At 28.0% G+C, this 14,404-nt stretch overlaps 1 protein-coding gene across 3 annotated transcripts; it reads right to left on the bottom strand.

Annotated features, from left to right (window-relative positions):
* Window positions 1–2,872: 2,872 nt before the first annotated feature.
* Window positions 2,873–9,453, bottom strand: LOC112766887 (nudix hydrolase 3). Of its 3 annotated transcripts, none has more exons than XM_025812789.3 (18): window positions 9,325–9,453; window positions 7,824–7,894; window positions 7,562–7,744; window positions 6,892–6,972; window positions 6,726–6,822; window positions 6,426–6,641; window positions 6,243–6,329; window positions 5,991–6,097; window positions 5,646–5,820; window positions 5,382–5,581; window positions 5,235–5,316; window positions 5,081–5,146; window positions 4,905–4,982; window positions 4,695–4,790; window positions 4,495–4,601; window positions 4,237–4,405; window positions 3,644–3,727; window positions 2,873–3,569 (listed from the first exon to the last, which is right to left on the bottom strand). In XM_025812789.3, the coding sequence occupies exons 2-18, from the start codon at window positions 7,862–7,864 to the stop codon at window positions 3,189–3,191; spliced, it is 2,250 nt and encodes a 749-aa protein (XP_025668574.1). In that variant the 5' UTR covers window positions 7,865–7,894; window positions 9,325–9,453; the 3' UTR covers window positions 2,873–3,188. The 3 variants fall into 3 exon arrangements, with proteins under 3 accessions (XP_025668574.1, XP_025668573.1, XP_072078593.1); XM_025812788.2 differs by having other exon boundaries at window positions 9,284–9,409; XM_072222492.1 differs by having other exon boundaries at window positions 7,824–7,880; window positions 9,325–9,409.
* Between the last annotated feature and the right edge of the window lie 4,951 nt (window positions 9,454–14,404).

The following is a 14,404-nucleotide window of genomic DNA, read 5'->3' as shown; positions in this document are numbered from 1 at the left end:
ATTGAGTTGGTTTAAATATGCAAGTTTATATCCGTGATTTAACTTAGCCATGTCATTTGTGTGGGGTCCATGTTAACTTTTTCCTTGTCTAATTTGTTGTTCTTTATGTGATCTTCATGCTTCATTAGTTTGCTTTATTTGCTCCAAATAATTCAAACAAATTATTAACTTAGGTAATATTAAGAGACAAAAAAATTTTTTAAAATTTATTTTATTTAACATTTATTCTAAAATACGGATACTTTGTTGAGTTGCTGTGTCTGTATATTAGACACATTTTATATACAATATTTATGGATATTCGTTTGATACGCGTGTCTGTCGTATTCAAACGGTGTATTAATAAAAAATAAAAAAAAATTTATCGAATATGTTTGGACACATCTAAATACTATCACGTATCAACGTGTCTAATCTTATTTTTAACATATATTCTTAAAATAAATTTAGATATAGTATATATTATTATTTATTAAAACAAAAAATATTTTAAATACTTAATATAATTAAAATAAGATATTAAAATAATTAAAAAATTAATTTATATTTTAATATCAATAAAATATCAAAATATTATTACGATTTATCTAAAAAATACTTTATATTTTATATGTATGTGTGTCTCCATGTCTTATAAAATTTTAAAATTTACGTATTTCGTATCGTGTTTTGTATGCGTACATCATAAAACGTTTATTTCATTAATTACTGTCATAATTATTAATATTTTAATACTAAATAAAACAAATTTCTGCTAATTTTGGTTATTAAACATTTTCGATTAACTTATTGTGTTTCCTTTACAATGTAGTTCTATATTAAAAGATCCAATATGATATTTTGAACAGTTCATCACTTCCTGAAAGCATTCTAGTAGTAGAAAGTGGATAATTCATACAGTTGACAATGATTTCGGGCGGTGGTTTTCAGCAAAATTAAAGCAGTAGTCCGCTTTAAGGAAATACTACGTGGGAGTGTGGTACTTTAATAGCTTTAGAGTAAAGGAGTTTTATATTATTATCTCATTAAAAATGTTTATGTTTGTAAAGTTTTTTAGATTAGTTTTTAAGTGATTGAGTTCTAATAATTTTTTATGCTAAAATTACAAATTATAATTAAAGAACATTGTTATATATCATATATGATCAATCGAATTTATTATTTTTAATTAATACTTAATCAACAAAAATATTTTATATTAAATTCTAAATTTTAATACTATAAAAATAAAATATTAATCCAAAATATTGACTAATATAAATAAAAAATATTGATTTCTGATATTTCATATAATTAAATACTACCTGTGTAAAATGGAGTGCTAGAATAATTAATAAAATAGAGTGCTAAAATAATAGCACTCCTAGATTCCATTATATATGTTTATTATTTGTGGAATTGTTCTAATAAAATAGCAACTTTTTTTTTTGGGGTCAATAAAATAGCATCTTAATTATTAGCTACATTGTTCATGGTATATACAAGTTACTGCTTTATGTGTCTCATATGGATAATGAAATTACTAAATAATTGAAGGTGGTGGTTGTTTACTTTTTGTTTTTGGGACTAGAAAAAGAGACTGCCAAATAAGGCAGTATTTATTAGTATGTACGTGCACATACATATAGTACTCACAATAAATAATATTCATTCAAAACAACTCATCAAAATCACCTAAAGTATGAGTTTTATTTAAGCTCTATCAACTTTAGGGGGGAAAAAAAATAAAGAAGCACATAGTCTATCCCCCCAAAAATTTTGTAATTATCTAATTTATAGTATATTATTGTCCATCCGTCTAAGACGATAACATTGTGAGACGACAAGCCTTACTCTAATTAGGATTTTTCTTTTTCTTTTTTTTTTTCGTTTTTTGCTAACATTATAATCTAAGGTTCTTTTATTGGAAATTAAAGATAAGATTACTAAATTCTAATTATATATATGTTGGACCAAAAACTTTTTCTCTTTTACACTTTTGTCCTTCGTCGTTTACCTCGAAAACTAATTTGATGGAATCAATCTTAGCATTTGACTTCCAGATGGATGCCACATAAACAAACCTTAGACGTTAAGGAACCAAGTATCATGCGCAAATACTACTGTTCATGATACAATAAAGCTAGCTCTGCACTCTGCAGAAACCTAAAATATTGTCAATTATTTTATATCGGGAAAACAATACATTGCAAAGAGAAGAGCGAAAAAAGCAGCAACCCAAAAAGCAAATGCTTACTTAATATATGCTACAATAAGAGGAGTTAAAGGTAATGAGACGGTTGTCTCTAGCAAAATAATAATTAAAAAAAAAAAACAATAATCTTATCGTATAATCCATTATTGTTGAAACAATAATATTACATCAACAGTTTCCATGGATGATTCCCAACGACAAAATAATGTCGTTTATCTGAGTAAATAGAAACAAATAAGTCTTTAGCTAATTTGACAGTGACAAAATAGTTCTTAATTAATGTATTAGTTAGACAGTTTCTATTACAAATTAACGATAAAATTGACCAAAAAAAATCAAGATTGTATTGTCCTACAGAAAACATGATCGATGACTAAAATGAACTTCTTTTTATTATAAAAAATTGCGTTTGAATTGGTGGCTGATTCACATATATAAAGGAAAAAAGAACTCTAGATACAAAAGTGAACAATTTTAAAAAGTGTTGCAAGACGTGATTATTATTAGATTTTTAATTATAAATATATTTAATTTACGAAAAAATATTGACTTAACTCTAATATTTTTTATATTAGAAAGAATCTAACTATAAAATTAAAAACAGTGTAAGAATTTAATTGAAAAAAAAAATACAAAAACTTAATTAAAAATTTAGTAAAATTATAAATACTAACCGAATAATTTAACATTATTATTATTATTATTCAGCAACGGCAATTTAGTGCCAAAAATCCAAAATGAGCAATAATAAGCCAATAAGTCACTGAAATTATTATGGATGTTTATTGTTTTTCCAGTGAATGAAAGGAAAGCGAAAACATTAGACAAACACAATACATATTGTTCCATTATTTAGTAGCTGGATGGCTGGATCCTTATTACGATGAATCAACAAGAAAGGAAAGATGAACTTGGTTGATTGGTGTATATGATGATGACTGCAATGATATTGGTTGATTGGCAGAAATGCTGATGATAACATAGCAGAATTATTTTATATTTGGGCGAGAATGGGAAAGTTGGGAACTATGTCAACAGGGACCTCAACTGTCTCCAAGTTTTTGAGAGCAACTTTGAGTGGATCTGTAATCACACCGTACTTGTCGAGAAGCGAAGCCGCAGCCTGTTTATCACCTTTGGCTTGTATGGTGAGTATCTCCCTGCTCAGGCTTTCAACTGCATCTTCAATCTTTGAAAACTCAACAGAAACGGTTTCATCCGAGTTCACCACAAACCCTCCTTTCTCGTGAATCCAGTTGAACTGCAATGCCTGTCCTTTCCCGTGAGCCTCTTCTAATCCAAAACGCACTGACCGGAAGCATCCAGCCAGAAAAGAAACATACATAGTCTTCACTAGACTTTCAGAGAGCAGCCCCTGCTCATTTACCACATCAATTCAGTTGAATTATGCTGCATTGTCACACACAAATCACAATGATGATAACTAACCTTGGAGATCAAGAACCTCAATGCCCATAGGCCTACTATATCAGCTTTTGCTTCTTCTATTGCTGAGTAGAATTCTTGCAATTCCTGCATTAAAAAGACCGCACTTATCATGTAATTATACTAGATGCATTCGAGCAACTCCAATGGAGCATTTTTTTGGAGTTTCATATTCCACATATACATGAAATAAAATGGTTCCAAATTTCAGTTTGTATTGGATATTATTAGAGATATAATCATTAATGTTGTCTTCTCCTGTTAGTTTAAATTTTTAGGATGACTGGTTTTATAACATGGTATCAGAGCGTTCTTGTTTGAGGGAGAAGTGTTAGAAGAGATATAACCATTAATGTTGCATTCTCTTATCAACTTAAATTTTTTAAATGAGTGATTTCATGACATGATTAATAAAACGAGATCGATGGTTATATTTTATTAAAAAACCATTGAAACCAAATATTTAAATGATAAATCTCATATTTAGTTTTAAATTACTATATGATCCCACAAATACTGATATATCATTTTGCAGAATCTAAAATAAAATTGAACTGAAAGTTCATCAAATATAAATGTTATAAGTTATAACTAACCAATCTCACAGTAGACTTCTGACCATTTGGAAGTGTTATGGTATGAGGTCCAATCCCATGCACGCATTCATGGCAGATAGTATGCGTGAAAAATGATTCAAAATCTACAAGCTCTTGTTGTTCCTTAGCAACACAGACTTCAGCTATTGGCATAAGAATGTGCTCAAACCTATTCAGATTTCAGAATTGGAATTGATGTCAGAGAGTGGACTCATACATGAACAAACTAGAAATTAAGCTGAAAGAGAGAAATTCTACTTTGCCTCTTGAACATTCTTAAGCATGACCATAGATGTTCCGCGTTCTTTTACAATACGCTCATCATTCGGTAGATTGAAAGCAACAATTTGCGGTCCCTTGACATCCTGATCAAAAGAAATGATTGCATTACAAGTAACTAATAATCCCTTGTAAAATTTCAGAAATAACATGGTGAAAATTTTACATATCTATCTCACCCCTGCATTATATATAAGCTGGATAACACGGATCGGTGCTGCACTCACATCTTCTGATTTGTAAGCATTGTCCATCGGGAGATTTTGTTCCAGAAGCTTTATTTAGTTGCAGAGGAATTATTATTTGATATTTTAGTCACATGAGATCTATAATTTTTGTTTTGCATAATTTATACACATTGGAATTATTTAATTAAGAATATATAGTACCTGCATACTATCACCAAAGAGTTTCAGTTGAGCAGTTGCTTTATCGTCTCTAATTCCAATAAACGCTTCGAATGTAGCCTAAAAAATAAGTCATTATTACTCTCTTCAATCAATTTATGCCACCAACGCTAAAATGACTTTGTTATAGACACCAATTAATGATTCAGAATTATTACCTTATATCCAAAAAGTTTATCCTCATAAGTTTCATATGGCCCAATTGTGACATCCAACTTAGAGTCCTGCACAGAAAACATAATTAGAAGATCCTGAAATTTCTTATAAATCACATACACACAACATAAGCATGCTACAAGAGTAATTAATTACCAGGTCCATCCAAGCAATATCCGATTCATAATAATCATTTGAAAGGAAAGCATCAGCCTTAGCATGCAGCAGCCTCTTCAAACTGCACTTGGAAAATATTTGAATGAGTGAACAACCACAATATATAAATATATATACCATGAATACCTTGGTGAAGTGGTAATCTCCCCAGCTTTATGTAATAAATCCGCAGCTTTTGCAAGAAGAGACTTATACTCTTGAGAGTAAGGAACCACATGTAAATCATTATCATCATCACTGTTACTGTGCCTTCTAATAACGCTGAAAAAGCCTGTTGCCTCTTTCTGTTGATCCTTATCCAGATTCCCCTTCCAAGTTTCAAACTCCTGCAATTTTCATCATATTTTTCAATGTATGCTTATTAAAATTAAATATAGTTATGGGGTATACCTTTTTGTCCATGTCTTGGGGGTAGAAATTAGCACAAAGTGGTTTCTGCACGGGAAATGCAGCTCTGTATTCCAGACCCTTCCATGCTGTAACTGTCTTAGTAGTTGCATTAGGAAGAACTTTTATTGCCGAATCTGCACTTGTCAAAAATGCTTCATCCTTGTCAAGGCTAGACCTGCCAAAAACAATGGTGAATAAAACATATCACTTTTTTGAGACATCAGCCCATGGTTACCACGTGTCAGTCACACATCAGCATCTCTATTAACCATGTTAACGCTTAATAGTAAAATTGAAAATGGAAACTTAAGTGCAGTTAATTTCACGTGAAGTAGGATAGTATACCAGGGGCTCTTGTTAATCTTATAGTAGGACCACTTCAGCTTATTTAACTCTGATTCATCAGCATGCTCCTTCAACCATTCTCTCAGATCTGGATTACTGTACCAAGACTGATACGCCGGAATTAAAAAAATATACAAACTTGTATTAGTACGTAATAATGCAGTGCCAATCAAATTTTACAGATGTTCACTAAAATTTAGGTATAAACTAATCAAGGTACAAAATGAAAATAATTGCATGCAAATTAACTACCTGCACATAAAAAATTTCATCGATTACTGCTGCTGCTTTCACAATTAAAGCAAGAGCCTCTTTGTCTGAATCCGAAAGCCCTGTCAACTGTGAGAAGTTCCAAGTTATTTCTAACATCAAATAACGGGTACCACAGCATCTTGCCTGAACTAATTAAAACTAATATGATTCAAGGATACAAACCTCTGCATTGAGGGAAATAGGAGCATAACGATTCAGTTGCTTTTGTAGTGCTAAAGTGCGGGCAACAGTGTTCTCTTGGTACCTCTTTGTTATTATTTCAAAGAGCTGAGCGTATTGTCCATGAGCATCATAAGGAACATAGTGTGGATCATTTTTGGCCAGCAAACTTTCATACTCTTGGTAAGTGACATATTTAACAGCAGAAACATTTTCCCTCTGCCAACCATGTTAAAAATTTCCGTCAGGTTTCTGTTTTTAGAGAACACACACAATCACACATTATGCATAATGCATGCTCACCTGCAGAGTGAAGGCCTCTAGTGGTATTGGATCAATAGTTGTTACCAAATACACATCATTATTAATCTCTTTTCCTCCATTATTCCTGGCACTGCCACTGCACCATCGATCAGATTTATAGAACTTTATTAATCCACCATACAGGACAGGACAGACTAATATTTACCTTTCTTCTTGGAGGAAGGAAAATATAAATTCGAATGCATCTTCGGCAAGTGTTACGCCTAACTCTTGCTGGAGCTTCCTTCTGAAAATTCAATCATACATATGCACAAAACAATAATAGTAATATTTTTGTATATGCATTCCATATATGGCTGCTAATTATAACAAAGATTCTCGTTATATCATGCTATTATTTTTCTCAAAAACTTAAACCGATAAAAAAATGACACATAAATAGCTATATACTATAATAAAAATCATTTTTAGTAACAAATTTTTAATGTTAATAATATAATAGTCATTATATGTGTTATTTAACTCATGTTTTTGCAATAATTATATGTTTGCTTTTATTATTATATGTTATAATGACAATTATATATTTTTTATTGTTGTTAAAAAAGTTTTTACCGCGAATTATATAATTACCATTAAAATCTTTTAACAACAAAGAATAAAAATTGTTACTAAAAATGATTTCTAGTAATAATATCTCTAATATACCTCTCAGGCAAGAGGCTTTTGAGATGATTAATAAAAATCGAACTCTAGACGTTTAGATCATTGAAATTCTGATACCATGTCATATATAAATTTCTCTTAGTGGTTTAACTTAGACACGCAAATTATTATATATCTAATAAATATATAGAAATGAATGAATTAGGTACCTGGCAGTTGTAAGAGGTGAATGAGGAGATATTATTATTGCAGCAGTGGAGGCGTCCCACAGGCCTTGGAAGTGATGATGGCGTTGCACTAGGAGCAACTGTTGCGTCTTCTCAGCAAAAATCCACACATGAACACCACCACGCCCTTCAACATCATCATGCTCATAATCCCCACTACCCCCTCTGCATAATAAATAAATAAATAGTATGATAATCAACTTGCATTGCTATATATATTCACAAGAGGAGAGGGGTTGCTTACCTGTGTAGCTGCCTCTTCTTCTCCGCTCCACACACCATCATCGTGTCGCTTTATCACCTGATAATAACTAACTATATATATGTGCATGTATATATCAAAAGTCACATACTCTCTAGTTAACATGTAATAAGTAACTAATATAACATTTGAGAAAGGCTAGCTTATCACCAACTTTTTTTTCTTAAATTAAAAAAAATATTAGAATCATCAGAATTTATTATTTTTTATTATTATTTAATTATTAATTTAATTTTTTTAGTATAGCTCTTTTAATTTAATAATTCAACAACATATTTTATCTCATATTTTTAAACATTAATGATTAATTAATAACCAAAAACTATAAATTTTGATCATTTTCTATCATTTTTTTTAATCAACATTAGTGAAAATTTTATCTTTTATTATTAAAAATGTTAATCAACTAGCTAGTATTTTTTTTCTTATTTTTTCTTTTTTATTTATAATTATCTTGTGAGTAATTTAATATTAGTCAAATTTCTATTTTTTTCACTAATTATGAATTATGAATTAATTAATTTTTTCGGCAACCAACAAAAATTAAAAATAATCTTCATCAACAAAAAATTAGCACATAAAAATTGAAAAATTATATATCTATCTAAGATTTCTATTGGCTAATTTTTATTATTTATCATATTTATCTTTCAAATAAATAATTATGATTAAAAAATATATTTTATATAGACAGATGTACAAAATGGAGGTGTTCAATTTTTTTTAGTATAGTAATAAAAAGTTGCTCACTAAATTATTTATTAACTAGAAACGAACATTGCTCAATATTAAGAGACTGATTAGAGTAGGATTTATGATCAATAATATTATTCAAAGTAAAATATTCGACATAAAATGATTTTAATTTCTTTCAAGAATGTTCTTAATTATTGTTAATAAATAAAGATAATAATCATTTCTCGTAATGTGTATATGCATGTATTTTTTTTTTCATTAGATCACTAATTATGATGACATAATAATTAAAGAAACACTTAATTAAAATCTGTCTTGCTTTTCCCTTGTATGATTATAGATCTTTATAAAAAAGAGAATGTAATTGACCTTAAAAAAGAATTTAATTAATAGAATGAAATGGATAGAGGTAACCGGTTAACATATTAATTACCAAAACACATGCACGAGTATGTATATACACAGTGATTATATATATGAAAATATTTTTATACAAAAATTGTAGCTAATATATAAATATTTATTATATTAAATATTTTAATCAAATATATTAAATTATTTAATTATTTTTTATTATTTTCATATCAAATTATTCATATGAATAATTATCATATTGGATATACTGAAGCTACAGCAACCTTACTTGGAACTGAGTCCAGATTAAGGTCTCAAACCTATGCAAATAATAATTAATAGTAATAATTTAAATTTTCAAAGATAGAAACAATCTGTATATATCTACGTACCCTAAACAAAGGGTTTTGGGGAGGGGAAATGCAATACATACATAGATTTGCTTCCTCTCCCTTGGCAACTTCTGATCACACTCACAGTATCATGAACTATATATCTCGATCTAACGACAATTCTTCATTTTAGGCAATGAACCTCATGAGAATAAATAGGAGTGTTGATGGTACGAATAATTTGATTGACTGTCAAAAACTGATCTAATTTAATTATTTTGGTTTTGAATTTGTTGAGTAATCGAATACAATCAAGTCAAATTCGATTAAATTTGACCTTAATTAGTTCAGGTATTGATTATTAAGATTGCAAAATCTGAACCAACTCGATTACTCAATTAGTTTAATATTAATTTAAAAAAATAAATAATTAAAATTTAATAATTTATATACAAATTTATTTTTTAACTTTAAAATATTTTAAATTATAATAATTATTTAAATTTGAATCGATCACATATTTTTTTTTATTATTATATATTTATAGTATTTAAATAATTTTTAAAATTTTTTTAAAAATTTTAAAAATTTTATTTTTAATTAAGTATAATTATTCGAATCGATCCAATCTGAATTTAATTTATTAGAATTAATTCATGTCCCCACACACTAAAAATCATAAATTAAACTAATTAAAATTTAATTGATTCTATTCTTATTTTCTTTTAAATTCGAACCATGAATATCTCTAATGATAAATATACAAAGCTAGTGATGGGACAGTGATACCATAACCAATAACCCAAATAGATAAGTGTGTTCCAAGTGATAACGTTCATAGATTAGGTAGTGTTTATTTTGAGGTATTGAGATAGAGATTAGGAGATTGAGACTTAGTATTATGTTTGTTGGTTTATAGACTGGTACTAAAATTTCAGTATTTCAGTACCTCCAAAAAGTAGGGATATAGGAGACTAAAAATTTTAGAGATAGAGACTGAAACTTTAATAATATTTTATACCTAAAATACCTTCATTTCAATTAATTAATTCTAATTTTATCTTTTGTACAAATTAAATTAAAATTTTATTCTTATTTCAATTTCTGTCTCCCACTTTACACCAAACAGAATACTGAGATTTATTTTAATTTCTGTCTCTTAGTTTCTATCTCTCAATCTTAGTCTTTCTGTATCTGTCTCTCCACCAAACGCTCCCTTAATGTACGTGGGAGCACGCTACACGCACTCTGCATTATTTTTTATTTAAAATAAATAAATAAATAAATTCTGATCTTTTATTTTAAAAATAAATATATCATCGACTAATTAAAAATATAAAAATTATTTTTAATAAAAATTACAAGATGTCTAAGTTTTTTCGAAAAAATTATTTTTTTTATAACAAAAAGACTTAAATATCATACTTTTTAAAAATTAATAAATATTTTTATATTTTTAATTAAAAAATACCGTATTTAAATTATAAAATAATAAAAAAAAACAAAAACAGGCCTAGCCTCCTACCAAGTTATGGCACCCGATCAATCTTGAAATTTTTTTTTACCGTGTAGATAGGTAGTTTCATTCGTGAATAGAATCAATAAAATCTAAAAGAGCAAGATTATAAATATTTTCAAAGTCTCTTCTATCCACATTTGATTTGAATCAGATAAGAGTTATTTGAACTAATTCATTAGCTACTTTATTTTCGTTTCTTCTAACATGAGAGAACATAACAGATCTTAGAGATGATGCTAACTTGATGCAATCAAATAAAAAAGAAACCAAAATAATTACTATGATTCCGGATTACTTTCACATTATTACTCAAAAGAATAATATCAAAAATAGTAAGGCTAGAGAGATAAGAAAAAACAGTTAGAATATAAAAAAATTAACATTTATGGACTTTTTGGAGGCCCAACAGACAGGCTTGAGATTCTGCATCATGAGCTTGTAAAGGATAAGCTTCTTTCCTCGTGGCTGCCAAGAGGATCCTTCTTGATGAGTCTCGAATTATGAAATAAAAATAGAAAAAGTCTAGGGACGAGCAATTTTTTTATTTTCTGACCAGTACTTAACCATCAAAATAAAAATGAGTGATTTAACATCATTAGATGTAATCTCACACTATTAAAAACACTATTAATGGCCAATTGACGATTACAAAACACCAAAATTACTGCCCCTAACATTCCTCATAAAAATAAGTTTATGATAACATTTTCTTTTAAAAGTGCAATTTAATTAAGTGATTATTGTTCATTATTGTGACCCATTACCTTTTGAAATTTCGTTAGCAATTATAAGAACAAAGCATATTAGAGTATGAGTCACCCCTCACCACCAATATTATAAACTTTAATTTGTTTGTGAAAAATTCTGGATGATCCATTAACCACTACAAAGATTTATACATTTCAGCAAATAAAATGTAGATAATAATTGTCCCCACTTGAATTCATGAGTATGGTCTATGTATACCAAATTAGGAAGGGCTCCATCATATTCATCAACTTGAAATTAAAGTGGTCCTGCAATGCATCATAATATAGGCTATATCTTAAAGACTAAATGAATGATTTAATTTTTATCTGTATTTTCTGATTTAATTGCAACTATTACCCTATAGCATGAGAGGAAAAGCCTGCACATCTTCTCAAATATATATTATTCTCTACACTTAAGTTTAATTGATGCATACAAAGTTTAAGTATATGATTCAAATCTCAAAAATTAAAAAAACAATAGCCATGCACAAATATAGCACATGGTAAGTGTAATTGACCCATCAGTTTCGAGCAAAAAAGGAAGTGGTCCCTTAAACCCTGGCAAATGAAATGAGGATAGGTCAGTTGAACAAGTTGACATTCTTAATTAGTTTCCTCTCTTTTTTGTTTGAGCATGCATGTGCATAAATGTTTCAAGTTGATTGTTGTATGAACCGTGAAGTGTTTCGTATTTGCTTAGTTGGGAGTTTGGGACGTATCATGATCATCAAAAACAACAGGACACACCCGCGTGATGCGCGAGAACTTATAAATTGATTTATAATAATAAAAAATTATTATTTTTACACTAAAATCAGTAACTAAAATCAGTTACTAATATATTTATATATAATATATATGTAATTTTTTTTATACTTAAGATGGAGTTATAGAGAGATTTAAATTCGCAATTTCTTAAATGAGTATAAAAAAATTATGTTATTTGAGCTATAATAATTCATTGGCATAATATATTTATAATTTAATTTATTTTTAATTTATATTTATATTTTAATGTGCATTTTATACTATGACTAATTTTAATATACATATAACATAGTCCAATAATAATATATTGCCATGTCTTTCAACGCGTGTTTTACTATTTTTCTTTTACAGCTAGTATCCTATTTTGAGTTTACCTAAACAATTCCTTTGCATCTTCATTCAGAAAATAGCATTTTTATTACTTAGTGATAATTCATTTTTAACTATGCATATGCATGCATTAAATTTAAAATCATATTTATTAGGTTTCTTAAGATAAAATAATATACATAATCTATCTAGATTTAGACTTCCATAGTACACAGAAAGCTAATGATATAAAATTTTTGTATATATTTTTTAGAGGACTAAAATGAAAAATTGTTTTATAGTAAATTCTAAAATAATCTATATAACTCTTAAAACAAAAACATTTATTGTAATAAATGTTATAGTATATATAATGAAAACTAATTTTATCAATCTATATATTATATAAATATATATTAAATTATTTGTTTAAGTAAATTTTTTTATAAAATATATAAAAATCAATTCTTTTTTCTATTTAATTTTGATAAATGAGTTAGATTTTAAAAAATTGATAAATAAATACAACAAAAATAATATATTTATTAACATATCTGTCGATAATTCATTATACTAGATAAAATATATATATATATTCTATTATAATAAGGGCATTAGAAAATATCCACGACATAATATTTGAAAAACAAACCAACTTCACAATATTTTTATCATATTTATCTACAACAATGTAAAGACAAAATCTATGATATAGATGGCATGAAACATCCCCACAGATGGATTTTAGGTGTCGTGTACCGTTGACGACACTTATTCGATGGCAAAGTATTGCAGGTCAATAAGCAATTGTAATTATTAGTACACTTACAGTAGAAGAATTTAAATTACTTTTGATACTCTCCCATAATAATAGTACAGTGTTAGCGCTAATAATAGAGATATTTTTCACGTCCAAATAATTTTGATATCTAAATTTATTTAAATAATTTTAGGTCACATATTTTTTTTGTTTTTTTTTCTCACAATTCTTCTCTTTTTTTTTTTTTTTCTCATATTTTTTCTTTGTGTTTCTCTTCCTCTTCATTCTTCTCCTTTTTTATGCATTTCTTCTTCTTCGCGTTTCTCTTTCTCTTCCTAGTAAAAAAACAGTAGAAGGTGAGGAGGAAGAGTTTTGAATTGTGCATAATAAAAATAAACCGAACATATTATTATGGTAAAACAATTGTATAGTACTAAATGAATAGAACATTATCCATTATATAAATTCAAATTCGAATAGCTTTCTGCATAATGAACCGAACACGTACTCATGGTGAAACAATTGTATAGTACTGAATGAACGAAATATAATCCATTATATAAAATCAAAATCAAATTCAAACAGCTTTTTACATAATGAATTGAACCGAATACATACTCATGGTGAAACAATTGTATAGTACTGAATGAACGAAACATAATCAATTATATAAAATCAAATTCAAACAGCTTTTTGCATAATAAACCGAATACGTACTAATGGTGAAACAATTGTATAGTATTGAATGAATGAAATATAATCCATTATATAAAATCAAATTCGAAACACCTCTATCTACAATTTAGAGATTATCAATTCAATTCAATTCAATTCAATTCAGATTTAGAACACCTGCGTCCATTCAATTCAATTCAATTCAATTTAGCAATTGCATTCCATTCAATTCGATTGAAAAAATAATCCATTAGCAAAATATTGGTGTTGTTGGTGATGACGATAACGAAAGAGAAGAAGAAGTTGTTGGTGATGACGATAATAAAGAAGAAGAATCTGCGTGCGCGAAGGAGGAGGAGGAGGAGGAGGAGGAGGAGGAGGAGGAGGTATACGTGAAT

The sequence above is a fragment of the Arachis hypogaea genome, chromosome 17 (genome assembly GCF_003086295.3).
Source record: "Arachis hypogaea cultivar Tifrunner chromosome 17, arahy.Tifrunner.gnm2.J5K5, whole genome shotgun sequence".
NCBI lineage: Eukaryota > Viridiplantae > Streptophyta > Magnoliopsida > Fabales > Fabaceae > Arachis > Arachis hypogaea.
The sequence above is the reverse complement of the archived record's forward strand: the minus strand, read 5'-3'. Positions and strand labels throughout refer to the sequence as shown.

Excerpts from the sequence above, each read along its gene's own strand:
- LOC112766887 (XM_025812789.3), bottom strand. The coding sequence starts at position 7,864 with ATGATGGTGTGTGGAGCGGAGAAGAAGAGGCAGCTACACAG. Across the intron at positions 6,642-6,725 it reads TAGAGGCCTTCACTCTGCAG|AGGGAAAATGTTTCTGCTGT; the intron begins GTGAGCATGCAT and ends CATGGTTGGCAG. Across the intron at positions 5,317-5,381 it reads GAGATTACCACTTCACCAAG|TTTGAAGAGGCTGCTGCATG; the intron begins GTATTCATGGTA and ends TTCCAAGTGCAG.